The sequence below is a fragment of the Microdochium trichocladiopsis genome, assembly GCF_020744255.1.
Source record: "Microdochium trichocladiopsis strain MPI-CAGE-CH-0230 chromosome Unknown B0I36scaffold_13, whole genome shotgun sequence".
NCBI lineage: Eukaryota > Fungi > Ascomycota > Sordariomycetes > Xylariales > Microdochiaceae > Microdochium > Microdochium trichocladiopsis.
Genome location: NW_025763556.1, coordinates 416,929 through 443,540, shown reverse-complemented (window position 1 = coordinate 443,540; position 26,612 = coordinate 416,929). Strand labels below are relative to the sequence as shown.

Genomic DNA, 26,612 nt, shown 5'->3' with positions numbered 1-26,612 from the left:
TGTCATGGTTGTCAATTTCACCGGAATCAAGTAGGCCACCAGAGCTTTTTAGTACTGAATTCTCATCAAAGCTTGTCTTCGACGTTCACTGAATCCATGTTAATTAATCACCGCAGGTGGAGCCTCTCATAGGTCCTGGATAGTCTAATAATTCGAGTAATACTCAGCCTGCACCTTCTCAAGTAACTGACATAGACTGAGGAGTACGGACAGGCCTTGAGACAAGAGTCAATACGAACATTGGACATTTAAGATTACACACCTGGCGCTGTATAACATAATCAAAATTTCCCAACCTCCCAAGTAATATATAACACGCGAAGGGCTTATCAGATGACGAGGACCGGACACTGCACATCCTGAATCCTCATGATCTCGTGGTCTACTGCTTCTTTATGGCTCGAAACCCCATGGCTGACACGTTATTGTGGGACATGTTGCTGTCTGGCATACATCAGAGCTGTCCCTACTCCATCTCGGCTGCATGTCCGTCCAGCTCGGCCCACTGCTCAGTGAGGGCGGCGATTACAGGTGCGGTCTTCCACTGAATCTGCCGGTTCACAGTCTGCAGGTACTGGACAGTGTGCGCCCGCTCTATTGGGTTCTGAAGTAGGTAGCCACCTATCGAGGTCAGATTCAAAGCCGGGTCTTGATTTTCTCGAGGGTAGATCATTCGCTCACATAGATGTAACATGTGGCATGGCAGATACCAAGCATTCATGGCCTGATCATTCGACAAGGCGAGCCCCATTAACGCACACAAGTGCGCGGTGATGCATTTCTTCCAACCATGTTAACGAGGATGACGTGAACAGCAGAGGCGGAAAACCAACCTCACTAGTTCTCCGGGATTTTGTGGCTTCAAACCCCGTGGTCGGAGTGCTATGACATCGGTGAAGATTGATGACAATCATGCCAGAGTAATAGTATTGCAAGGCCACGGCTGCGATTACGGAGGAGAATTGAGCATCACGAAGCAGAGAGGGAAATCAAACGAGAAACTCGGGGTTCCTTACCTGCCGCTGTTGAAGCCATCCATATACATGGGAATGGCTCGCCCGTGCTAGCGCTTGGAGGGGTGTGGTAGATGGGCTCGAAGGACACTGGCTTTGTCTGGAACCACGTGCTGAGCTCCTCCTCTAAAACAGTCCAAGTGTCTTCCTGCTGCGGCAGGATCTGCTCGGTGCACTGCTCCGGAAAGTATCGTAGGACGATCCGAGCAAAGAGATAGACCGCTCTATTCCCGAAGGAAGTATCATCAGCCCTGCGGAACGCGGTGAGGTTCTCATATAAGCGGAGGGGAATCTGAGGGTGTTGTCGGTGCACGATGGCGACGTATAGAGCTTGGCGAAGATGGACCCAACAGGCGGCTTCTGCAAGCCCCCCCTCGGCAGCCAAGCGAGTGATGACTTCGTGGCCGAGGAGAGTGCTTGTACCTGCGAGATGGTACGTGAGCGAATCTGTGTGGGTGTCGTTCTCCTCGTAGAGCCGCGACAGCACGACGGCCGCCAGCAGTACATCGTCATATGTCTCCACCGGCCTGTTGAGGAGATTGATGAGCAGTTCGATGCAACGGCCGTGATAGAACGCACTCTCCAGGTCTTCTCCCGCTTCGGGTCCACCAGTGGCGAGGCTGTCGAAACGGCTGGCTAGCCCCAGAATGCCATTTAGCAATACGGGGTGCTCAAGTGCCAGCCTCGAGACCGTGATGGCAAAATGTCTCGCGTCGTCGGTCGCATCTGACTACGGCAGCAACGGAGCGGCGAGCGGAGGAGGCTTGTTAGTGATTTCAAGGTACCCTGGTTGCAGTTGTCGCAATAGGGATAAGGTACGTACAATCAATGAGATCTTTTGCACCCATGTTCGGAAGAGGAACGCCTCACGCTTCGACAACAAGCTGGATGTTGAAGGTTGATGTGGGTTGGATATCACGATGCTCTCGCGCCTTTGGCTGACGGGGGATCCGAGCGACTCATTGCCATGGAGCGGGGAGGGGAGGCCCTGCGACCGAGGCGTCTGGGCAAGGTCAGTACCGCCGGCCAGAGCCGAAGGGCTACTGGGGTCAGCGTCGACTCGGGCTTTGCCGGCGGCTTTGGCCTTCCACGGGAGAAATTGCAAGGGAGGAGTTAGAGTGCACTCGCGTCCCAGCTCGTCGCATCCGTTGCACGTGGTGGCCTGGGGCCGTGTGATGCATTTCCGATGACGCTGTCGACAGGCTTCGCAGCTGCGCTTCGGTTTCATTGCGCACGATTCATGTCTTGGTCAGGAGGCGCGATTGATAGTGGTCTGAAACGAGACCAAAGTGGTATTCCGCGGGGTTGCGGAATGCAAGACCAAATACGGCCTTGGAAATGCGAAGGGCTTGATACGCTAGCTTGCAGGTTTGCGTGCGGGGTCCAGAAGCCAGGCTTCCCCAGACCGTCCCAGCCCGAAGGCTGGCTTCTCCGCATTACCCCAGAATCTCCCCAGGCGGCCGAATCGGCGCCCGCGGGTTATAATACCCAAGGCAGGAAAGCGCGAAGCCTCACCTTTGGGACCTGGCCCACTTTGAACACGGACGGCTTCATGGATCAGCGGTTCCTATAAAATTTAGACATCATCCCTTTGTCTTCCCCAGACTCTTGTCACAGCACGCCTCATGTAACCTCTGCCATGAAGCCATCACCCACCATGCACGATATTCACACCACCCTTTCCGTTCAGTCTGGCAAAGCCCAGGCTGAGGCCGTAGAGTCCGTCAACTCCGGGTCCCCAGCCCAGCCCGCCACGGACCCAACTGCCAACATCTCGTATGGCCACATCGGTGTCAGAGGCGTCATTAAGTCTCCCTATGTCTTCTTTGCCGCCTTCATCGCATCCATGGGTGGCTTTTCCTTTGGCTACGACCAGGGCGTCATCTCCATCATCAACGTCATGCCCGAATTCCACCGTGTCTTTCCCGAGGCCCAGAGCGGCTTCGGCAAAGGTTTTATGACGGGCATGCTCGAGCTCGGTGCCTTCCTTGGATGCGTCTTCATGCCCTGGCTGGCCGATAGATTCTCTAGAAAGCGGGCCTTGTCCTTCGTCGTTATCATCTTCAACGTCGGAGCCATCCTGCAGACCGCCGCGGTGAACTACGAGATGCTTGTTCTGGGTCGGACCATCGGTGGCATTGGTGTTGGTGCCCTGGCAATGGTAAATTACCCCCTCCCGACGTCCTATATTATGTCGCTTTTTCGTGACTATGTGTTTTGGCCAGCGCTAACCAATTCTTTTAGGGCGCCCCCCTCTACATTTCTGAAATAGCTCCCCCGAATCTGCGTGGCACCTTGCTGGTTCTCGAGTCCGTGTCCATCGTTCTCGGCGTCGTGGTGGCATTCTGGATCACCTATGGTACACGCCATCTCGTTGGCGAAATTTCTTTCCGCCTCCCCTTCGGCCTGCAGATGGTGTCCGCAACTGTGGTTGGCATCGGCATCAACATGTTCCCCTACTCGCCCCGATGGCTCGCTATGGTTGGCCGCGATGACGAAGCTCTTGAAAGTCTCGCCAAGCTCAGGCGTCTCCCGACCAACGACGACCGTATCCAGCAGGAGTTCAGCGGTATCGTCGCCGAGGTCCGCTACCAAAAGGCCGTTGTGCAGCAGCGTCATCCCGGGGCTACCGGCTTCAAACTAGAGGTCTGTACCTGGCTTGACCTGTTCAGCCTCAAGCTATGGCGACGCGTCATTGTTGGGTGTGGCGTCATGTTCTTCCAGCAGTTTTCCGGCATTAATGCCTTCATTTACTACGCCCCAACGCTCTTCCAAACTCTCGGCCAGGATTACGAAATGTCCCTCATCATGTCTGGTGTCTTCAACATGTTGCAGTTGGTTGCGGTTTCCCTGTGCTTTCTGATCATCGACAAGGTTGGTCGCCGACCTCTAGCGATGATTGGAGGCGCCGGAGGAGCCATCACGTGGGGTATCATGGCTGCCCTGGTAGGCGTCTACTCCAAGACTTGGAGTCAGCATGCTGACGCTGGCTGGGCTGCCGTGGCCATGGCATTCGGCTTTATCCTCATGTACGGCTGTACATATGCCCCCTCGGCTGGGCGCTCCCTTCAGAAGTGTTCCCCAGTGCCATGAGGTCCAAGGGCGTGGCTCTCTCGACGTCAACGAACTGGATCTGCAACTTCATCGTCGGCATCATCACTCCACCCATGCTCGAGTCGTGGGGTTTCGGGACATACTTGTTCTACGGGGCCTGGTGTGCAATCGCTGTCGTGTGGGCCTGGGCTTTCGTCGTGGAGACCAAGGGCAAAACACTCGAGCAGATCGACGAGCTGTTTGGGGACAATGTGGCAAAAGAGGAACAAGATCTCAGTTCACGCGTTTTGTCGGCTTAGGGCGGCTTAATGGCGAGCAGCGGTGAGTCTTGGGCCAGTGGCCTGCACCTTCACTCTTTCAGTCTGTACCTGTCATGGCGTTGTCATCGAGTTGTTTTGAACTGAATTGAAGTGCTTGCGCCTATGTCTGGTCAATGTCACGTAGCCTGTACTAAGAGAATGTTTTCCTTTCCACCATCCTTTCCGAACGAAATATGTGAACATGACAATATGATCGATGATTCACCCAGTAACGCAAATGAGTGGCCCACACGTGCTGCTTTGGCTGCGAATTGTATCTTTGACTTCAACAGCATTGAATCGCCTGCCCCTCACGTGTCTTTCTGAGCGGCGCTGCCCCTTGTGGGCTAATTTCCCTTCAAAGAGACGCCCCCAACTTGTATGGAATTACAATCGGTATCGACTTCAGGCCGCATTACCCACTTAGTTGCGAATCCCTATCATCATGTCCGTGTACCCCTTTCGCACTCGCGGACGTACTAGTGGGCTACGGCGTGTGTCACATATCCACCGCCAACGGGGCACCATCCGGCTTGACCAGAATGCCTTGTCACAAGCCTTGCATACTTGCGCCCCCCTCACTACTCACGTGGCAGCCATCACATTTGCTGAATACGACCCTCAGCCACCCTGGCTGCAAGCGTGGTGCATGCAACCGCTGCAGTTGGTTCGCACATGCATATTTGTTGGTTGCGGAAGTCCCACCCGCCCGTGTCGGGTCTGCTTGGGCGGCCAATGACTTCTGCCCTTCATCTTTCCGTCCTTCAACGGGTGCTTGCAGTGCATGTTTCAGGGGTCCCTGCATAGTAAGTCAGGCAGAGCACAAAGAGGTTCCCAGAGGCAGCCCGCATCGCCAAGCCGTCAAGGATGCCTAGCCCGTGGCGCTGCCCAAAGCGAAAGGGAGGGTACGCGTGTAGCCTGGGCCGTCATCAATCCAGAGCCTGCCTGATATGAAGCCATCGACGCGCTTTTGATGCTCACCAGTCCGTTCAACTAACAATCTTATATTTTTGCTTTTGCTATATTCCATTACCAAAACATACAGCCTACTTTGGCGCGGTATTCCAGTCTCAGTTTTCGATTACATCCCTGCTAAAATGGATCCGATGGACGTAGATTCAATCGGAGGAGTGATGGTTTCGAACAGGAACGTCGATGCTGCTAGTGGTCGGTCACCGAATGTACCATTTGACGTATAGGGATAACCGACGTCGCTGACACCCAGAAGCAAACAAGCAGCTGCTGATGGCAGCACTCGCTGCCCTTCCGGTGCAGAGGCAATTCAGCTCCCGACATGCTGAGACCTCATTCATTGTCTATGCCCACAAGGCTGACGTTGAGCTACACCGGAGGACCAAGTCACATTTTCAATCGGTTCGGGACACGATAGAGGCCCTGAAAGAGTTGGAGTGCAGAACCATGTCGGATCGCTACCCGAATCTGCTGGGTGATACTCGCAACAGCGCATTTCGCGCGCCGCACAACATCTTTGACAATCAAGCACGCATTCTGCCAGTTGACTTCGACGTAGTGGAGCCTTTCAGGAGCGACGCGGAAGATAAGGTCGTGGTGTGGTGCTCACCGCTGCTCGAGGCTTACTTCAGAACGACTTTCGCGCGGAGATACATCAGGGAGCTCCAAAAGGTTTACTCTGCGGAGATGACGCGTCCTCGCCGGACTCGAAAGCAGGTCCTTGAGGCTGTCAGAGCCGTTGTTCACGCACACCAAGGCCACGCAGAGTTTCACCACGTCTTGACCGAGATCGCCATGGTGCAACTTCGGTGCAATGCCCTCAAACAGCGTCACGGCATAATTCCTGTGGCGCTCGGCTGTTCGAAAGACAGTTGCACCTTTTTACCCGAATTGCAGGCGACGGACTTGTGGTTGGTCTGGGAAAATGCTCCTCAAGATCTTGACAAGACCTTCTTCAAGCTTCTGAAGCGCTGGTACTCGCACGAGATCTCATATATATCCAGCTTGCAACGGGGTTTCGACCAACACAGGACCCTTCTGCCTATGGCTCAGCATCAACTTGACGCGCGCAAACGCGCTGTCTGTGATGGAATCATCAGAGCAGATGGCATTGACAAACGAAAGTCACGAACGAAAGCGCTTGGCAACAACATCACCAGCGCAAAGAGTCGCCTCCACGACACCGCAACGCGAAAGATGAAGCTCTTGTCCGCGCTCGGCAAAGGAAACGTCTCGACGATGGAGACCAAGGACCGCAACCCGCGGAGATTGCATGGCACGTGTGAGTGGTTCAAGAGCCACCAATTCTTCAAAGACTGGCAATCGTCTGCTAGTGCTCGTGTTCTCCTGGTAACTGCCGACCCCGGCTGTGGCAAGTCGGTCTTGGCCCGGCACCTGATTGATGACGTGCTGCGCAACAAGGCTTCTGTCAGTTACTTCTTTTTCAAGGACGACTTTGAAAGCCAAAAGTCGCTCCTGGGTGCACTGCGGAGCATCTTGCACCAGATACTCTCCGACAACAGCCACCTGATTACCGAGGACTTGCTGGCGAGATTCGAAGACAAGTCGCTCAAACTCGACTCTGCCGCTATGCTCTGGGACGTCTTGGTGGGGCTACCCAGCCCCGCGTACTCAAGCGATCTTGTCTGCGTCATTGATGCCCTCGACGAGTGCGGGGAGAGCGGCGGGCGAGATCTCATCGCGAAACTCAGCGAGTTCCAGGAGTCGAGAGGCGCCAACCCAAGGCTAAAGTTTCTCGTCACGAGTCGGCCGTACAGTTTTGTCGGCAGGCCATTCCAACTTTTGCAGCAGCAGTACCCCACAATCCATATCAGTGGTGACGGTGCGACACAAGCGCAGCAGATCAGCAAGGAAGTCGATCTGGTCATCAAACACAGAATTAAGAACTTGGTCAACCTGAGCTCAGCAGAGAAACAGTTCTTGCTGCAAGAGATCCAAAAGGTTCCCAATCGGAGCTACTTGTGGGTCAACCTGATGCTCAACGAGATCGAGTATATGAGCAGGTTCGATCCCGAGAGTCTGCGCAAGCGGCTCGGGAGTCTGCCGCGAACCATCGAGGAAGCCTACGAGAGCGTTCTCCGCCGCGTCCAACAGGCTGACAGAGAGGACGCGTCCAACATCCTCCACTTCATCGTCGCTGCGCATCGGCCGCTTACGGTTGCCGAGATGGCCGTTGCGATTGAGCTTCAAGAAAAGCACTGGCGCGCTAGGAGCGCAGTGAACGTCGACGCGAATGCTAGGTTCGAGAAGTTTCTTCGTGTTGTCTCTGGATTCTTCATCATCATTGTCGATGACCGGGTTCACCTACTGCATCAGACCGCACGCGAATTTCTCATCTCAACCTCAGGCAAGTCCCGAGGCAATTCGGTTGGCTGGAAGCAATCCATCAAATTGGATAATGCCCACTACCGACTTGGAAAAGCCTGTGCCATACGTTTGAGTATGAGGGACTGCCCATCGCAATTTCGTCCTGTTCCCTATACTTATGGAGTAGACGATGGCCAGGAAGCACGTTATCGAGACTACAGCATGAGAAGAAAGCAACATCTGGACCAACGTCCGTTTCTGGGATACGCTTTGGGCTTTCTTGGAGATCACCTTTGTGGCATCCGTGACTGGAGCGGATCCGCAAAGGTGCTCGACATGGTGGGAGAACTTTGCGCGAGCAGTCGTGCCAATGATGATGCTTGGTTCCCCCATTACAGTAACAGGGAAATGGAAAACTGTTACGACTCCCCACTGTTGGTCGCCTGCGCCAGCTGGCCCAGAACCGTGGTGAAGAGGGTCCTGAAGTTGATCCCTACAAGTTTTCGTGATGCTCGGTGCTCGCAGTGGGGACACACGGCTCTGCACAGGGCCGCGTCTTCTCACGACGAGGAACTGGTCCAAATTCTTATCGATGGCGGCGTTGATCTCAACGTACAGGATTTCGGCGGTCGCACGGCTCTGACCATAGCCATAGAGAGAGGTTGGGACGGTGTGGTCGAGCTCCTGGTGGCAGCTGGAGCTGACACGGAGACGCTCGACCATGAAGACATGTCTCCGCTCATGTTGGCTAGTACAGACACGGCCTATCGCAACGCATTCTTACACATCCTCGATGAAGACCCGGACTTGGCGTTTGCCAACGGAGACGGCGAAACCGCCCTACTCTACGCTTCGCATCATTGCATGGGCGAATACGTGGAACTCCTTGTGAGACGTGGTGGCTTCGACCTGAACCACGCCAACAACGATGGCAACACTGCTCTCCATCTTGCAGCAAAGTCAATCCTGGATCCCATCGGACTGGACATGCCTCCCGGCTCCGAGGACTATGCGCCCGGGATCTTGAGCACGCTTCTGAAGCATGGAGCCAACCCTCATGCTCGCAACAAGAAAGGCCAAACGCCTCTTCACCTGGCAGCCGAGTACCAGTACCGGTCTCTCGAGAGAATCGAGTCACTGATCAACTATGGAGCTCCGCTCTGGGCGCAAGACTCTCACGGTCGCACCCCATTGCAACTCGCCCAGAAGGTCGAGGCTGTAGAATCCGTCGGGGTCCTCCAGATGTACATGCGCGGCTGGCGACCGTGTCCAGAGCAAGCGACTTCGTCGACTCCGAACCGCTCGGCGTTTCTGCAGAATGGGCGGAACAAGGTACCCAGCTCGTCTAGCAATGGCCAGCGAATTCCTTGCCCGCCAAACCTGCCGACTCAGAGAAAATGGTTCTTCCCGGCCGGTGGGCCAGGTTTCTGATCTGTCACTTGATCTGGTTGCACTGTACGCTTCATCCTGTCATTTAACCATGATATCGAACCCATTAGTCAGGCTATGATGCCAGGGATGGTCAACTTCACTCTAGCATAGTGTTGTTGCCCCCTCGAGGCCAGTAATGCAGGTCACGTCAAATGCCTCAGGTCTGTCGTTTCAGAGTTTTTCAGCTTTGATATCACGGAGAATTGAAGACTCCTTTTTTTTTCTCACAACTCCGACGTGAACACTTGATTCACTTCCATCATGTAGACTTGGCCTGTGACGATAGTTATTTCTAGAGGTATTGTTTGCGTTCTTTTTGCACTCCCCAGCTGATGGCCAAGCCGTGATTACCGGCATGTCTTCCAATTCTCATGGCCCAAGTACGACGCGCCCGTTTTATTTTATATATAAAGCTGTGATATTGCCCGTCAGCCGGGAACATTTCTTCTTTGTCTCGGCTTCTGAGTGAAGCCGCCTCTCAAGGACGGACCCTGCATCGCGCCAGGGTCGTGCCGCCCCGCGATTGTTTTGGCAGGGGACCAGGGGGCTGCCACCCCCGCTGACGTCAATGTGTAGCATATGCAGATGGTCCCTGCGTTCCGGTTCGATGCGCCACCACCAACTTCTCGGGCGTCAGGTGACTCGAGCTTCAAACAGAAAGCCTGGGACGCATTCACTCGCGCCTCTGGTGACGCCTCTCCTCGTTCCTTCACTAGAACATCGATTGCCAGCGCGAAACTTCTATGTCAATTCCCAAAGTTGCTCACAATGTCGTCTGCCAATCCCCTCCAAACCGCATCAGACCGCCACATCCGCGCCGTGCTCACCGCATTGTGCCGAAAAGACCGCAAACTCGAGCGTGAGGCGCTCACTATGCTGGCACACCTCGAGACATTCGAAACTTCACGATTACAGGCCAAAAACTCGCAACAGCCGCCGCCCAGCTCAGTCCTAGGGGTCAAGCGTAAGATGGCTTCGGAGGACGACCATCACAGCAGCGGGGCCGGCACTGGCGGTGCGGCGGAGATCTGCGTCAAGTGCGGCAGCGCCTTTGACTCGGATACTAACAACACGCAGGCTTGTCGGAGTCATCCTGACGGTGGTAAGTACCGGGACAAATGCAGCCTTTCAAAGTAGACGCAAGACGACTGCTGACATTCCTCGTCCTTGCGTGCGCTCCATCAACAGCCACGACTGAGCCCGACGACGAGGGCGACTTCTGGGCAGACCATGATGAAGACTGCCACGGCATCATCGACTCGAAGGAGCTTCGGGAAGAGTATCCTGATGGCTACCTCTGGACCTGCTGTGGCGAGACGGGCTCGCATCCGGGCTGTCAGATTGGGCCTCACAAGTCGAGGTTTGACCCTGTCGTGAAGATGGGTCACTGAGTACAAGTATCAGCGGGCACCATTGCTCGATCATAGTCTTGCTATTAATGCGGGCTTCGGGGATGGAGGAGCTTCTGATGTTAGGGAGCGAAAGAAGGACACTTTGCCGCCAGTTTGGAAGGAGACCACAGGCGGTCAAATACAAACATGATTCTGTCCTCAGCCACCAATATTTTTCAAGCAACCCTTTTTGCCGCAAACTCGAGCCAACAAACCCCTGGGTCTAGCCACTTGACATCATCCTGGGTCCATCCCATCTCCTCGACGGTCTTGACTCGCGCCTGGGCCTCCCACTTTGTCCCCGTGCGTGCCGCCACATCCTCCTCGAACATCCGTGCAATGCTCTGCGCATCGTGGCGCCACGCCTTCGCTCCATCCAGAGCGTCCAGCCCAACCTCTCGCGCGCCTTGTGTCGTGCCCATCTGGTTGCCCATAATCAGCGTGCCCACCTTTGAGAACCCGGCAGCCAAGTTGCTCGCGGCGTGCACCTGTCCCTCCCAGTCCCACTGGTGCAGAACTTGGGATATGAAAACCACATCCGCTTTGTCCTCCGTCAGCCGCGCAAGGGCCTGCTGCTTCGCAGAGTCCGTGCCGCGCACCTCGGCGAGTGAGCCCGAGAGGATGTCAGCCTGGATAAAAGTGCCCTGGAACGTGTCCTTGTCGCGGAAGAAGTCGTACCCCACCGCCTCCCAGTCCACGATGTCAATGCCGTACAGCTTGTCTGTTGGGATGTCCCCATCGTAGGCGAGCCGCCGCAGATCGTGCCCGATAAAAGTGCCTACGTCGATGAGCGTACCACCATTGCGCAGGGTCTCGATGATGGTCGGGTACAAGGGGTCAAGCCGGAGCTGCGGATCCAGAAACGCGCCAATGCCAATGCACGGGTACACGCGGATGTCCCAGGCTTGGTCCCGCTGTCGTCGGTGTCAGTGGAGAGATTATTTGATGAAATGGAGGCGGCAGGCAGGCAGGCTTACGATTTTGTGTATGTGCTCGAGTTGTTGATCTGGTGGGATGCGGCTGTACTTGTTGAGGAGATCTCTGGTCTGGGAGGTGCGTACAGAGCACGGCTTTTTGTTAATAATCCTTCTTAAGCTCATCGGTGCGCGACTGACTAGTTCCTGAGTCGGTCGGTGGTGTCCGCCACCAGCTCACCACTCCAACCTGTGTCTACGCAGAAATGAGGATGTGACTTGCCGCTGCTGGCACCCGGTTCGAGATGTCGGGATGGTACCAGGCCTTATGGGCTCTGGAGTTGAAATCCGGTTGAGCATACTCTGGCTCCGGCAAGTGTACCTGTGACTTTGAGGTGGCCATTGTTACGTAAGATGGAACGTGGAGGACAGTTGATATAAGCAAGGCGATGAGCGATGTTGAGAAGAAATGTTTCCAATAAGCGGCGGAAGCGTTATTAGCTTTTATAGGCATTCGCAGTTGGCTCCCTTGCTCGAACTTGACGCGGATTCAGATATACTAGCTTACGGATCAGCCCTACGAGCATCGCTTCACGCTCTAAAAGCGGTCAGATTGCCTAGTGCTTATTGATGAACCTTTGTCATGTCTGTAGGTTTTGTACTAACTAGCTGATTGAATGCAAAACTAGCGGATGCCTCCATGCCGCGTAGTCGTCACAAGTGATCTGTAAGTCCGTCCCAGTTGGGCTGCTTACGCTCACGTAAGCACAAGCTGTTCAATGGGCGTGCTGTCCACTGTGGATTGACGCGAGGCGATAGTTTTTGGCAGCCATAACAGTAGCTGACTACACAAGTGCGATTGCCTCTAAGCGCAGAGGACACTGTAGTCCTCTAGACCACGCGGCGCAGCACTTCTCCCATGGTCATGGTAGATTATGACAAGATAGAGGAATGGTACAATTTACTGGGCATCGGCTGGAATGGACGAACCGAGCCGATGGCCGTGTATGTAGATGGTCTCAGTAGAGACCCCATCACGAGCAGTGCAATCATCATCCTCTCTGTACTCATGCTGGCTTTCTATGCGCGTGGAAATTCTTGTTGAATCCACCGATTCCGCGGAACAACTTTTCGTCAATTCAATCTTTCGAGTCGCACTCGGAGGATTACCAGAGGAAGAGGAAGAATCGGGTTCAACTCAGGCAGGCAGCAGTGCTAACTGTTTCTGAGCGGGGCACTCAGAGGTCGCTTGAGCTAGGCAAGGTCAACGCTGCGTACAATATCTGCCGCCACGCGCTAACTCCAACGGCGAGCAGGCGAGCAGGCGAGTAGGCGAGTAGGCAAGCAAGTGACCCGGATCCCCCGGGTGCCCGAGCCACAGAGATGCAAACCTACTTCTCCTCGCAGCTCATGTGAGAGGGTTTACACCCATATCCAGAAGACCATTGAGATGAATGTTGCAGAATATGCACAACTGCGTTCCCTTATGCAGTGTTCCTCGAGAATCTCCTTACCGTGTCTGCTGATGGCATCGTAACTCGGCTGCAGTCTCGACGCCATGGTTCCTGCGTCAAGCTGTAGCAGATCGCGCCAGCGCTTGAGGATGCGCTAGACTTTAAGCATTGAAAGCCTCCTGACGCACTTTGGCTTCCAGAAGCTTGCGCTTCCCCTCAATGATGTCGGTGCGGCGTTGGGCTTCTTGGCACGGCAGTTGTGTGAGCCGACCAACGATTAGCTGAGTGCAGCCCGCGGCTAGTCGGTAATGCACCAAAGAGCAATTGCTTGGCATTGCAGCAGAAAAAGCATCGAATTGCTGCAAGTAGAAATTGACCAGACCCGTGCTCCTTAACTGAATAATTCTGGGGGAAACGCCACAAAGCTTGAGGCTTCTCGGGGTAGGGCGGATGGTCCACTTGGCTCAGCATGGTTCTCATCACAAGCCTGGGGCCCCCTAATGTCTGGTGCGAGACCAGGCTCCTCATGCCGGCAAGCCACCTCGAGCAATGCTACAACTGCCGTGGACTTGCCGGCGTGGCGATTCCCCGCTTTACCCCATACCCCAGTTTTCAGCTGTGAGCGATAAGCATCAGGAACGCGTGGCATATTTGGAGAATTCTATAAATTGAAGATGCTCTCCACGTTGAGGATCTGAAGCACATCCGTGTCCAGTGCACCCGAGCACCTTTGCCGCATCCATAAACGAGATCCACACTTGACTCCTTTGAACGGTTAGTCATGGCGACCGTCAATGACCCTTCCAGGCCCGAGGGCAACGAGAGCGACGAGAAGCCCCAGCTCAGCTCCCGCGAATATCAGGACTCCGAAGGCTACATTGCGGACGCCAACGCTGATAGCCGGGGCGATCTCAAGACAGCAAAGGATGGACACACGGTCCTCATACCCCAGCCTTCCGACGACCCCAACGATCCTTTGAACTGGAGCACCACCAAGAAGCATGTCATTCTCTTCATCATTAGTTTTGCAGCACTGCTGCCCGACTATGGCAGCGCCGTAGGTGCTGTCACGCTGATTCCGCAGGCAATGTAGGTCATAGCATCTAGCTTCGTGTCCCTGGTTCAATGTCTGACAGGTGCCCCTTCTGCAGGATATGGAACATGACTCCAGACACTGTCAACCACTCGCAGGTCGGCAACGTGTTCATGCTGGGAGTAGGCGGCATCGTTACTGTCATCTTTTCTGCTTGGGCGGGCCGCCTACCGGTCCTCTTCTACTTCCTGATCATCGCCACCCTTACAGCTGCATGGTGCGCAGCCGCGACTTCATTCGAATCCTTCATGGCCGCTCGTATTCTCAATGGCTTCTTCAGCACGGTGGCACAAGGTGGTGGTCTCATGTTCATCTTTGACATGTTCTTCTTCCACGAGCGCGCCCGAAAGATCAACATATGGGCTGCCTTCTTCATTCTCTCTCCCTACTTTGGCCCCTTGATCGCCGCGTTCATTCTCACGACGGAGCCGTGGCCGATCGCATTCTGGGTGTACTTTGTCATGGTATGTCTCACGAGCTGACCGACGTCCGAGGATTGACATTAATAACAACTCCCTGCCGCAGACCGCCCTTGCGCTCTTCGCGACAGCACTATTTGTCGAAGAGACATACTACGACCGCCGCATCCCAGTTGCCGACCAACCCGCACGGGGCTCCCGCATCGCACAGGTGACCGGCATTGCGCAATTCCGCTCGCGCCATCTGCGCGCCACGATAGGCGAGGCTTTCATGCGGTCCGTCCGTACCATCACACGCCCGACCCTCCTGCTTTGCTGCTTCTACTACATGCTCACCTTTGCGTGGGTCGTCGGAATCAACACGACCTTGTCCATCTTCGTCACCCCGCTGTACGGGTTCGGCCCGAAGCAGATCGGCTTCTTCTACTTCACGCCCGTCGTGGCCGCGATCCTGGGCGAGATTATTGGACACTGGCTGCACGACATGATTGCAAAGTGGTACATCAAGAAGCACAACGGCCACTTTGAGCCCGAGGTCCGCCTGACGGCCATATTCTTCAGCACGCCGTTCATGATTGCGGGGCTCGTCGGGCTCGGATTCGCGCTCCAGGACGCGTATCATTTCATGGTCACGGCCGTGTTTTGGGGGCTGTACGTCTTCGGCATCATGGTCACCACTGTTGCGCTCAACGCGTACAACTTGGACTGCTATCCGACCGCCAGTGGTGAGGTGGCGGCCTGGCTGAACATGTCTAGAAGTATGTTGTCCTTGCTTGCCCTTCGAAAACACGCACAAGTCACATTTCAGCTAACGTGTCAATCTACTTGTTTAGCCCTGGGTGGATTCATAATTAGCTACTTCCAGGTCACATGGGCCGAGGCGCAAGGCACCAAGATCAGCTTCGGCGTGCAGGCGGCCATATGCGCGTTCGCGTTCCTCATCCTCCTCATTGTCCTCGTCTTTGGAAAGAAGCTTCGGGCCAAGAGCGGGCCGCTCAACTTCTCGACTGTTTGAGCGCGTGGATAGGAATCAAGGACGGGTTTGGTGCTGTTTCACCTGTGCTAGCTTTTTGTTTGTCTGTGCCGGCTTCGGTTGAATCAATCGTGGCCTAACGCAAGCAAAATGGGTATGCGCACATAAGCAGTGTTAAGCTCCAGGTATCAAAAAGAGATAGGATTCGTTTGCTGTGATTCACATGTATCTGCATGGTGACATGTTCGTTCGGCGTTGTCGTTGCAAAGGGATGAACCCGCTCGAAGATTGCTCTGCTCATCAATGGTACGCATCACTGTAGTTTGGCGTGATCGCGATACCAATTGTCTCGGGTCTGGCGTAGACATCTGCGACGTTTTGAACACCGGCGTGACGGAAGAGCAGATCGGATTAGGCTCGGAGCAATGCCCGCGGCGGTACCATCATTCTTGTCTCGATGCCACTGGTATCATTAGCCTGGTCACTGATGACGTCTGCCTCAGTTCACCCCGCCGTAGCGATCGACTTCAAGGTAGAAGAATGACTTATAGTGCCCGAATAGTCGAAGTCGTGGCCCTGCGAACCAAGGGTCATGAGGCTTGGTGCGCGGGCCTGGTGATCCGTGATGGCGAATACTGTTGTCGTGCACTACAAGACAAACTCGTGAACAAAGCAGCCGCGTCGATTGGGCTTGCCCAGTACTTCCAAGATGCGAGGGACGCCCTGGCATGATTATGACGCATCGCTTCGCCGTCAAGGCAAACTGGGATTCAGGGGTCCTGATGCTTGATCTACATACGGAGGAACTCGGCTGCCTCTGGTGCATCAACCTGGCACGAATGAGGCAAACGCGCCATGCGTTTCAGGCGCAAGCCACTGGGCTACTGCGTACATACGGCTGGCACCCAAAGCTGACCAGTCGAATCGTCGTTACTGAGCATGCCGCTACCTATGGGGAGCGGGCGGGAAGTGGTGCGGCATGCGTGGACGCGTGGCCCCGTACAGGCCCCCCGCCATCAGGCGTCGTCATCACATAGACTTTTGGCCAGGTGCCGGTTTTGCCGATGCCTGTCTGTGCTCATGCGGGCTCGCAGCGCCAACCAGCAACTTGGACGCAGAGGCGGTCCACGCTCTAGCGCTGATTCAAACCAGAGCTAAACCTGGCTCGGAACGTCGGCCGCCAACGGACCACCCTGACGCCGTGACCTTAGGCCCACGCTCCAGGCACGAGGAGGTACGAGGGAGGGAGGAAGGGGAGGGAGCGTGCGGGGATCTGAGCGAGACAAGCTTTTGGTCCTGCGGGACACCCCTGTCCCACAAGGCTTATTTCAGCTGTCTTAGCCCACCCAGCCGCGCCCTGAGTGGGGTGATCGGGTCCTGAATGTGCCGCATAGAGGGCGAGGAGGGAGCTGCGTCACCGCGGCATGAGGGGTCCAGGTCAGCTCCGCAACTTGCTCAGCAGCTTAAACACTAGTGGCAGTGGCTGTTTACGTTGCGGATAGCTCACTGGCCCCGGTTGAGACGCTCACACCGCTGAGGCAGCCAGCAGGGTCCAGACCCAGAGCTGGCTTTCGATACGCGTCAGCTAGCGCCGAGCTTGTGATGTAATGCGAAGGGCCGGAGCTGGGGGGAGCTCTCTCTGTGGTGTTTGATTGCCGATGCTATAAAGAGCGCTCGTCTCCCCTCGTGTGGTTCGGTGTATTCATGCTTAGTTCTCGGTATCACACTTCACAGACTCGAATTAGCATTGTCTCAAAAGTAAGAGACTTGGACAACATACATCAGCGGCAAAAGAACTCCATAACCACTACCGACAACATCAAAATGTTTGGCTTTGGTGAGTAGCTCCGACCGTCCTCAGGCCGACACGCGTCTGCCTTCCCCGGAAGCCTGCAATTAGCACAAGACCAAGTGTGGCACAATGTCTAACGGCCAATTCGAACTAGACGAGGGACGTGACCAGCGTGACGCTGTCTACAACGGCGAGCATGAGGGCTCTTGGGGCCACGAGCTTGTCGCCGGTGGCGCGGCCTTTGAGGCTATGCACCTGTGGGAGAACCACCAGCGGGCAGAGGGTGAGTCAAATCTACTCAGAATCCTCTTGTCCATCCTCAGGATCATGAAATCGACCTTTTTGCTGCCTACCTCACTAGCACTGGCCTGGATCCTCCTACACACACCTCCATCCAGAATCGTACCACTGACTAGTGTTTGACCACGACACACAGGCCAGCCCGTAAGCCACGGCTTCGCCAAGGAGATGATTGCCGGCTTCGCCGGTGCCGAGGTCGACAAGCTCTTCGAGACCAAGGGCCTCGACTACATCGACCGCGAGAAGGCCAAGCACGAGGCCAAGCGGCGCGCCGAGAACCTGTACGACCAGCAGTACGGCAACCAGGACCAGTGGACCCCGTAAGTCCCCCTCCCTCCTTCTTCCCATCAAGGCGCCGGACTTCCCACTTCGTCATCCTGGTCACGCGTCACACAAAGCGATATATTTGTGCCAGACTTTGGATTTGGCTGGGCCTCGAAAAAGGACATCGCGGGTGTAATAATTCGTGGTTCCCAATGCTAACCAACCCACGTCTGGTAAATGTAGTGATTCGGAGCCCCACGAGTACCACCGGGGCCAGCCCCAGCCGTGGTAGAGCTTGCCAGGTGTAACGGGTCGATGCGAGGTGGTTTCAGAGGCTGGGATCTCTTTCGCATGGACATGAGAATGATAACGACTTAGCCAAATGATGAGAGATGGTTCTCCATGAGTTCAAGTGTCTTGAAAGCCTCCCTGCTTGGAGTGTAAATACTTCCTGGAAGGCGCTCTGTGCATCGTGATGTGCTGGTGTTGATGCCGCTTCATTACTGGATCTGGTGTGCTACGGGATCCAGACTCACGTGAGATTTGTTGCATGACAGGCCATGGAACGTATCCCCGCCTCATGTTTATACCTGGCATTCGCGAGCTTGAATTCCCTCCTGGGGTTTATTGTTCAAGAAGCAGTGTCGGGGATTTTTCACATTACAAACCGCGCTTGACCTTCCGTTTTGCCACGGTCATTGGGGACCGTATGCGTCAACTAGAACGTTACTCATTCGCCAGCGGTGCTTTTCTCGAGTGACACGTGTGGCCAATCATGAGAAAGAAGTCTCTAAATGATGTCTTGACGGCTTGCCAATAGAAGTCGTTCGGACAAATCTGTCACCTTGTCGCTATAGAGCTCGAATCACCCTCATCACGTATGCGCGTTTTCCCACAGTCCATTCAATGGTTCACACGTTGAATTCAGTATTGGAGGTTATATTCATAAAAATCAGGCAAAGGGCTGACCACTCGTTCTACGTGACACAAGGGAGCAGCTGGGATGAGTGATTACACAGCAGCAGCGTGACAGCGGACATCAGTGACTGGCAACAAATGCCGACTTGAGATCAACACAGCTTTGTCATGCCACACCATGCAGTCCATCAACTTGCATCAAGGAAACAACCAGGTCCCGTTCCTTAAACATCAGCCTTCCTGCCATGCGAGATCTCGACATGGCTGACCGCCGCGCCGTGCTCCAGCTCGGCCGTCTTGCCGGCCGCGACGGCCGCGACGTCAGCCTGCTCGCCGTCAAAGTGCTTGGCGATCTCCTCCATGGGGACATAGCGGGTCTCGACGACCATGAAGTAGAGGAAGACGATCTCGAAGGCGAGGAAGCAGACGTAGAAGATGTAGTAGCGCCACTGGATGTTGTTCATGGCGATGGGGTTGATGAACTGGTTGAAGAAGACGGTCGCGGTGGTGGTCACGACGGAGACGGCGGCGCCCTTGGCGCGCAGGCCGTAGGGCAGGATCTCGGTCGTGTAGGTCAGGGGCAGGCCGGTCCTGTTTTGAAGGGGAAGAGGGTATTGTTAGCATTCTTTTCTTGCGAGGACGTAGGGATCATTGAGGCTCTGTGCCTTGAAGTCCCATATTTCCAGAGGCCCAGAGGCCCAGAGGCCCAGAGGGCCAGAGGGTCAGAGAGCAGTAAGACTTACTTGAAGTTGTAGCAGAAGTTGTAGGCATAGATAAGACCAACGACGGCACGACCGAGCGCCGGGTTGGGGGCGTCCTTGTTGTAGAGAGCGCTCAGGATGGTCCAGATCAGGAACATGACGAACATGCCCGTGGTGCTGACAAGCAGGATGGGGCGACGGCCGAAGCGATCAATGAAGAAGGCAACACCCAGGTTGACGAGCAGGGACATGGTCTTGGACCCGCTGTTGATGCCGAGCTGGTCCTGCGAGTTGGTGATGCCGATGCCGTCCAGGACGAGCTTGAGGTAGTACGACACAATGCCGTTTCCGGACCACTGGGCGAACGCGGCCAAGGCCACGACGAGCATGAGGCGCTTGCGGTTACCGGGCGTGCTGACAAAGTCCATCCAGGACGAGTTGATGTTGTTCTCGCGGTCCATGGCGATCGCGGTGCGAATCTCGTTGTACTCGAGCTGCACGATCTCGTTGTTCTCGTCACCGGCACCGTGGTAGTGAGCAAGAATGGCCAGGGCCTTCTCGTGCTCGTCGCGGGCAATGTAGAAACGAGGCGACTCGGGGATCCACCAGATAATACACAAGATGATGACCGTGCACCAGCACTGGAGGAGGGAGGGAACTCGCCACGCCCAGTCATTGGGAATTTTGAGGGTTCCAAACGTTACCCACGAAGCCACAAATGATCCAATCGCGTACGCCAGACCCATGAATGTGGTCAGAATAGCGCGATCTTGTGGGTGGGCGATCTCGGCGACGAGAAGCGGGCCGGCGGTGGTGGCGAGGGTCATGCCGGTGCCGAGGATGATGCGTGCAGCGAAGAACATGGGGAAGTTGATCGCGCCTGCCTGCAGGGCAACGCCGAGGAGAATAATAAAGGAACCGATGATGACGGTCTTCTTGCGGCCGAGGTGGTCGCAGCACCAGGGGATGACGGGCAGGGCGAGCAGACCACCGAGGGTCATGGCGGAACCGAAGAGACTGAGGCGGACGCCGACAGGATGGTCAAAGTAGTCCTGCCACAGGGGCAGAGACTGCAGACCGTTCATCATGGAGCCGTCGAAGCCATTGGCGACGTTGACGAGGATGAGCAGGAAGCAGTAGATGTACAGCTTCCGCATGTTGGGGTCCTTGGTCCACTGGACTCGAGGGTACTGCCGGCCGCCGAGGAAGTAGAAGCCCTTGTCGGGCTTCTCCTGGCCGGCGTTGTTCCTCGACTTCTCCGTCATGATGGGCAGGTCTTGGTCGAAGAGATGCTGTCGACGAGCTGAGAGAGTTGCAGCAGTGCAGTGCCGTGCCGCTGGAAAGGGGATGCAAAGCGAGCAACCTGGGGATATGAATGATCGGCAGGGACACTCCGAGGTTTAAGTAGGCACGACCGGTATCATCGACACGCGAGCCGAACAGACGCTCCACGTCCCGGATCAGATGGCCGGGGTTCTCCACCACTGGCAGCCCTCGATGCTCGGTGGTCTGGGCATGGCCAGTCACTTTGCCTTGGCCAGAAACATCCTGTCGGCCGAGCCTGCAGGGTCAGGGGTCTGCGAAGGTGTCTGATCCTGCAGGTGCAGCTGTGGTTCTTAGTGATCGGGCGATCATGGAATGATTCAGGCTAGTCACCTGGGAATGTCGGCTCCGCATGTAGAGTCAGACTAGTCTGGCTCCCCACGATTTCTCCGCACAGTCGTTCTGTTACCCCAGACGGCTCCGAGAAAATGAGTGAGCGTGTGTGTATCTCCACGGGGGCACTGGGCATGGTTGCGGGGGATGATTGCGGATGAATCTGGGGAACCCTTGTGGCGTTGGGTGAGTTTTGCCGGCTGCTCCTGAGTGGCCCAGCCACGGGCATCCAAGCTGGCCAAGAGCCTTGGCAGGCTAGGCCTGCCGCTGCATTTAGCCGGCAACCTGTACGAGCTGGTGCCAACACGCCACAGATGGGCATCACAAGACGAATCTGGGGCGCTGACAGGACCCAGTCATCCATCAATCTCGGGCAGCACAACCATCACTGCGCGCTTGGCGGTCACTTGAGCCTGTTGAAAAAAGACTTGTCGGAGGACGGCGTTGGTCGGCAATGGTGGAGATACGATTGGCCAGACGACCAAGGTGGCAAGGCCCGGCTGGTTCAGCCGAATGGACATGTCCCAAAGCAGGCATTACCAAACAGCTGGAACCCTGAATGGCACCCTGCGACCGCTTAAATGCCATGGTGCGTCGACTTTCCCTGGCCTTGCATTGCAAGTCGCGCTATCTTGATCAAGGTCGCTCAGGGAAGGGGGTTCCGGCTCCGAGTGTGCCCCTCTGAGCGGATGCAGGGAGGATAAGCATAAAGAAGCAGTCCTAGCATTCCAGAAGCTAGTGCGTGTCTTGCGGCACAGCATATAATCATCTTGCTCGCCCATCATGAGGGCGGCTTTGCTTGTTGGGCACTCGCCGTAGGTTGAACCACTCGGTGTCTGGCCAAGGCTTCCTAACTTGAGGCTGATTGCAGAGGGCTGGAAATTGTCCCAGCACGAGAAAGGCCTTTTAGCCATCCAATTATCCGCAAGCCACTGGTATTGGCATCGTGTTGGCGCTGGGCTTGGCGGATGGCGGCCGCCTCCCCGAACGGCCCCTGGCAGTTTCTCCGTCGACTGACTCGGTTCGGTACAGGACATCCCGACGGTCATGGGCACGTGCCATCATGCTGCCATTCAAAGTTCCAAGGTTTGGTCGGTCTCCCGCCTGGCAACAGTCAGATCCATGTCAGCCGGGCCGGCCTTATGCAAGGACATAAGTACGTACCTAGATGGTTATGCTTGCTGCATATATTATGCATAACTTCACAGATCTTTCGTCATTGTCCGGCACACGGACGGAATTCTCTTCGAGCTCTTCGAGGATGCATAACACGACTCGATGGATTGTCAGGAAGAACCCTAGAGCAATAGTGGTCATTTCCATCTATCTGTACAGACACACGACTCGTGCGAGCCCTCCATCTGAGCCATTGATTATGTAATACATCCATTCACTAGTCCCAGCGACGGCCAGCCGCGCTCCCGCCCGAGCCCGCTTGCGTGATTTCACGTGACCGCCGGCAGACCCGCTGTTTTCTCCGGGGACCGCGATATCAAACCACGATGCCACGATGACGGGACTTGTCTTTATGCAAGCATCGAGAGCGGCCATCTGCACGACATCCGGGCCCGAGATCACCATCCCCATCTCTGAAAATGGCCCCTCTAGCTGTCCTCCGCGCCTCAGCCGCCGCCGCGCCACGCATCTCCGCTGTGGCCCTCCGGGCCACTGTCCGGGGCTATGCCACCTCGACTCCGGCCAAGGCTCACCACCGGGTCGTCATTGTCGGCGGCGGCAGTGCCGGCGTGACGGCGGCCGCACAGCTGCGTAGGCTGCCGCAGCTTGCCGGGCTTGACGTGGCCATCATCGACCCGGCCACGACACACCACTACCAGCCCGGCTGGACCCTTGTCGGGGCCGGGCTCAAGCCCCTCGACGACATGAGCCGGCCCTTCGATGCCGTTGTGCCCGCCGGCGTCAGGCACTACCCGCTCCGGGCGTCCGCCTTCGACCCCTCCAACAACGTCGTCAAGACCTCCGAGGGCGTCGACGTGTCGTACGACTACCTCATCGTCACGCCGGGCCTCGAGACCAACTTTGCCGGCGTGTCGGGCCTGACCGAGGCCCTCGCCGACCCGGCCAGCCAGGTGTCGTCCATCTACTCGCAAAACACGGTCGAGCAGGTCTGGCGCAACATCCAGGCCTTCAAGAAGGGCAACGCCATCTTCACCCAGCCCGCCGGCATCATCAAGTGCGCCGGCGCCCCGCAGAAGATCCTGTGGATGGCCCTCTCCCAGTGGCAGCGCGACGGCGTCCGCGAGCACATCAAGCCCACCTTTGCCACGGGGGCCCCCGCCATGTTCGCCGTGCCCAAGTACTCGCAGGCGCTCGAGGAGCTGCGCCGGGACCGTGGCGTCGAGGGCCTGTTCCAGCACAACCTCGTCTCCGTCGACGCCAAGGCCAAGGTCGCCACCTTCAAGGACCTGGCCAACGGCGGCAAGGAGGTCCAGCGCGAGTACGGCTTCCTGCATGTCGTCCCGCCGCAGAAGGCCTTCAGCTGGGTTGCCAAGTCCCCCCTCGGTATGTCTATTCCCTCTTCCCCTCAAATCCCGGTTTTCCAAAACTCCTTTTATTGTAAATAACACATGCTGACCATGGTCTTTCCTCTCCCGCCAAAACAGCCGACGCAGCCGGCTGGGTCGACGTCGACAAGTCGACCACCCAGCACACAAAGTACCCCAACGTCTTCTCCATCGGCGACGCGTCCAGCCTGCCCAACAGCAAGACGGCCGCCGCCATCACCGCGCAGCTGCCCGTCATGGTGGACAACCTCGTCGCCACCATGAACGGCGCCAAGCCCGAGGAGCTCAAGGCCGCGTACGACGGGTACGCCAGCTGCCCCTTGCTCACGGGCCACAACGAGCTCATGCTCTGCGAGTTCAAGTACGGTGGCGTGCCCAAGGAGACGTTCGAGGGCATCGTCGGCGGCCAGGAGGTGCCCAACCGGGCCTTCTACCACCTCAAGAAGGATTTCTTTGTGAGTGTCCATTATTAGGCTTAGTCTCGCCTTGTCTCCTTCCGCTATTAACCCTGACACCCCCCCCCTCCTTTTGCGCACTTGCTGACATTTCAATTTCGCAATCCAGCCTTGGGTCTACTGGAACCACTATGTAAATGGCACATGGTTCGGCTCCAACGCCTTCTCGCGCCCAGACACCAGCGCGAAATAGATGCCCAGCATTTCATTCTGGGGAACTGGCGTGTACGCTTGAAAACAAAAGTATATAGACACTAGACCATAAAGATTTCTTTTTTTTCTGGCGGTTCATAAATGAGAAACTTCACGATTTCAAGTGCGCTCGGCCAAATGAGGAGACATTACAAGGAGAGTGTTTGTTGACGAGTAATCTTACAATCACGACGACGTCGGGCTCGAATCACCTGTGCCGATCTCAACCTTGTACCGTAGCAGGGGAAGCACCATCACCGTGCTCACGTATATACGCGTCCCGTGCCCCCAGTGCAAGCTTGATGCCCTTGACATGCCCGATCCTGGACAGCGTGGCGAGGACATAGGCCCGGCGCGACGCGGCCAAGTTTCCGCCCAAGGAGCTAATGACGACGTAGAGGCCTCGCAGCAGGAAGAAGGCGCCGAGGGAAGTCGTCATGGCGTTACTTTCCCCAGCCTGTCTGCCTCCTTCGCCACCACCACCACCACCACCAGGGTTAGGAGGAGTAATCGGAGACCCGCGGCCGTCTATCTCGTTCATCATGTACGGCACGCTCGCGCAGATATCGTCGACCGTGGCACGGAGTCGGCGGCCCACCAGTTCCCTATGCGCCACCACGCCCTCGCTGGGAGAAACCCCGAGCATAGCCGGGGGCGCCAATCTGTGCAATGCGACGTGGTATATGTGTAGAAGATGGACCTGTGCGCACCAGTACCCCAGCCACATCGCGCCATGCTGGACACTGTGGAAGAGGTAGTACTGGCGCGGAAACACGGCGTCGAGGTCGTCACCTTCGTCGGTGTCGCCGTCGTCGTTTTTGCTCCGGCTGCAAACCCCGGCACTGGTCCTTCTTGGCCCTGGCCGTGGGTTCGGAGAAGAACGGACTCGATACACTCGGTAACGCAACGGGGGAGCCAATCTGTCACGCCATTCGCACAGACGCAGATGCGCCGAGTAGACTTGGTCCATGGCATCCTGGAGCTCGCTGCCTGGCCAGGATGTGCTGCTGCCCGTCACCCGAGCACCTGCCGCGGAGGCAGCCAGCGCGGTTCGTAGGTGCGCACCGGCCCTGGAGGCAGTGTCGAGAAGCCTCCACAGGTCGCCCGACCCCGCCGTCGACACGATGTCGGAAGAAGAATCATGTTGGGGTCCGTAGAAATGGCTGCCCAAGGTCTCATCTTGCTCCTGGTCCTCGAGATCTTGCAGTTGTTGTCGGCGCGCGATCAGACTGAGCAGCTGCTGGCTGTTGGCCGATCTGAATTTGTCGGGACCCCGGAGGCGGACCAGCTCTGTCAGGCCCTGGCCGTGAGGATCTTGTGGTTCTCGTAAACCAGCAATTACCTGTTCCGAGAGGGTGTCACCAAAACGATGGTTTCCCGTTGAATTCCCAGATGCAAACCGTAAACCAGGGCACTCACCTCATACTTCTGCAGCACTACAATAGCCGACAGCGTGACATCCGAGCACGCCTGGCCCGGGTCCCTCAGGGCAGAGGTGAGGAGCTGCAAGGATCGCCCGTAATGTCTGTGCGCGGCGACACCTAGATGCGAAAGCCCGGTGACGTTGGCCAGGCTCGCACAACCGGCGGCGAGCACGGCCTCGTGGAGATGGTGGTGGGCGGGCAGCGGGAAGTTGTCCGCCAGCAGACCCGGCAGGAAGCTCATGTACCCTGGGAAACCGTGCTTGGGCTTCTGTATGTAGCTCTTGAGGAAGAAGGCTGCGGCGTTGACCTCCCAGGGCGTCGCCGGTGGCGCGGCTGGTGAAGGGACGAGATCGGCCAAAGGGAATCTGCCCGTGTGGTTGCTACTGCTGCTGCCGCTGCTGGCGCCGCCGGCCGCCTTGGAAGCGGCTGACGCGTTCATGGACCGGAAGATAACCTGGCTGTTGTCTCGGTAGCCTGGGCACGCACGCCCGGCCCTGGAGCATCTGGCGCAACCTGGTCTGGACCCATCGCACTGGGAAAAGTCACGCAGAATAAGCACCTCTGGCAAATTGGGAGTGAGGTGCCGGGATGAGCCGCTGTCGGCTTACCTTGACCTTCATACGCCGACAAGAGTGGCATCCCGTGCTGTAGGGAAGGCGTGGAGCCATGGCTGCAGTCTGTCTCGGCTGGTCGGCAGACTGATCTGTGGGACACAGATTGGTGGAGGTGTACTGAGAACGGAGGGGTCGTCGTTGTCGTGCTAGACGCGCAGCAGCGGCTTGTCCACGCTCGTCTTTGCCCCAACCCGGGGCATCGACAATTAGGTGCGATAGCGTCCGTTGGCCAGCGCCACAGCAGGTCCATCTCAGCATACTCGAAACCTAGGCCTGCTTGGGGGCCAGCACGCACAGTTTCGGGGACCACCGGCCAGCCTTGTAAGCGGGACCCAAGCCTAAATGCTGACATCCGGCCGGGGCTCATGGCCGCGGACGTCACTCGCGCTCTGATCCAATGGTCCCAACACGGCTAGCGTCCCGATCCGCACGA

At 56.6% G+C, this 26,612-nt stretch overlaps 9 protein-coding genes across 9 annotated transcripts; 5 read left to right on the top strand and 4 right to left on the bottom strand.

The window, feature by feature from the left end:
- Positions 1-10: 10 nt before the first annotated feature.
- B0I36DRAFT_397704 (uncharacterized protein) lies at positions 11-2,241 on the bottom strand (the record flags this gene model as incomplete). Its single annotated transcript, XM_046161590.1, has 5 exons — positions 11-621; positions 682-781; positions 834-943; positions 1,017-1,743; positions 1,837-2,241. 5 exons carry the CDS (start codon positions 2,239-2,241, stop codon positions 467-469), a joined length of 1,497 nt encoding a protein of 498 aa, XP_046005200.1. The 3' UTR covers positions 11-466.
- Positions 2,242-2,670: 429 nt separating this feature from the next.
- On the top strand, positions 2,671-4,849 carry B0I36DRAFT_378056 (general substrate transporter; the record flags this gene model as incomplete). Its single annotated transcript, XM_046160628.1, is given in 4 exon segments — positions 2,671-3,174; positions 3,258-4,087; positions 4,099-4,343; positions 4,776-4,849. 4 exon segments carry the CDS (start codon positions 2,671-2,673, stop codon positions 4,847-4,849), a joined length of 1,653 nt encoding a protein of 550 aa, XP_046005199.1.
- A 936-nt stretch (positions 4,850-5,785) lies between these two features.
- B0I36DRAFT_369210 (uncharacterized protein) lies at positions 5,786-10,488 on the top strand (the record flags this gene model as incomplete). Its single annotated transcript, XM_046159738.1, has 4 exons — positions 5,786-7,710; positions 8,215-8,998; positions 9,674-10,199; positions 10,286-10,488. 4 exons carry the CDS (start codon positions 5,786-5,788, stop codon positions 10,486-10,488), a joined length of 3,438 nt encoding a protein of 1,145 aa, XP_046005198.1.
- Positions 10,489-10,664: 176 nt separating this feature from the next.
- On the bottom strand, positions 10,665-11,805 carry B0I36DRAFT_369209 (uncharacterized protein; the record flags this gene model as incomplete). The annotated part of the gene is made up of 3 exons (XM_046159737.1): positions 10,665-11,402; positions 11,466-11,529; positions 11,663-11,805. The coding sequence occupies 3 exons, from the start codon at positions 11,803-11,805 to the stop codon at positions 10,665-10,667; spliced, it is 945 nt and encodes a 314-aa protein (XP_046005197.1).
- A 1,832-nt stretch (positions 11,806-13,637) lies between these two features.
- Positions 13,638-15,514, top strand: B0I36DRAFT_397691 (major facilitator superfamily domain-containing protein; the record flags this gene model as incomplete). Its single annotated transcript, XM_046161589.1, has 4 exons — positions 13,638-13,945; positions 14,008-14,413; positions 14,475-15,126; positions 15,202-15,514. The coding sequence occupies 4 exons, from the start codon at positions 13,638-13,640 to the stop codon at positions 15,381-15,383; spliced, it is 1,548 nt and encodes a 515-aa protein (XP_046005196.1). The 3' UTR covers positions 15,384-15,514.
- Positions 15,515-17,053: 1,539 nt separating this feature from the next.
- On the top strand, positions 17,054-18,236 carry B0I36DRAFT_338442 (uncharacterized protein). Its single transcript, XM_046155757.1, has 4 exons — positions 17,054-17,178; positions 17,288-17,416; positions 17,570-17,753; positions 17,941-18,236. The coding sequence occupies exons 1-4, from the start codon at positions 17,166-17,168 to the stop codon at positions 17,987-17,989; spliced, it is 375 nt and encodes a 124-aa protein (XP_046005195.1). The 5' UTR covers positions 17,054-17,165; the 3' UTR covers positions 17,990-18,236.
- A 341-nt stretch (positions 18,237-18,577) lies between these two features.
- Positions 18,578-20,663, bottom strand: B0I36DRAFT_436294 (general substrate transporter). The gene is made up of 2 exons (XM_046162813.1): positions 19,359-20,663; positions 18,578-19,206 (listed from the first exon to the last, which is right to left on the bottom strand). Exons 1-2 carry the CDS (start codon positions 20,579-20,581, stop codon positions 18,840-18,842), a joined length of 1,590 nt encoding a protein of 529 aa, XP_046005194.1. The 5' UTR covers positions 20,582-20,663; the 3' UTR covers positions 18,578-18,839.
- A 1,741-nt stretch (positions 20,664-22,404) lies between these two features.
- B0I36DRAFT_338440 (FAD/NAD(P)-binding domain-containing protein) lies at positions 22,405-24,081 on the top strand. Its single transcript, XM_046155756.1, has 2 exons — positions 22,405-23,492; positions 23,594-24,081. The coding sequence occupies exons 1-2, from the start codon at positions 22,568-22,570 to the stop codon at positions 23,965-23,967; spliced, it is 1,299 nt and encodes a 432-aa protein (XP_046005193.1). The 5' UTR covers positions 22,405-22,567; the 3' UTR covers positions 23,968-24,081.
- A 283-nt stretch (positions 24,082-24,364) lies between these two features.
- Positions 24,365-26,233, bottom strand: B0I36DRAFT_369204 (uncharacterized protein; the record flags this gene model as incomplete). Its single annotated transcript, XM_046159736.1, has 3 exons — positions 24,365-25,483; positions 25,561-26,019; positions 26,174-26,233. 3 exons carry the CDS (start codon positions 26,231-26,233, stop codon positions 24,365-24,367), a joined length of 1,638 nt encoding a protein of 545 aa, XP_046005192.1.
- Positions 26,234-26,612: the final 379 nt, after the last annotated feature.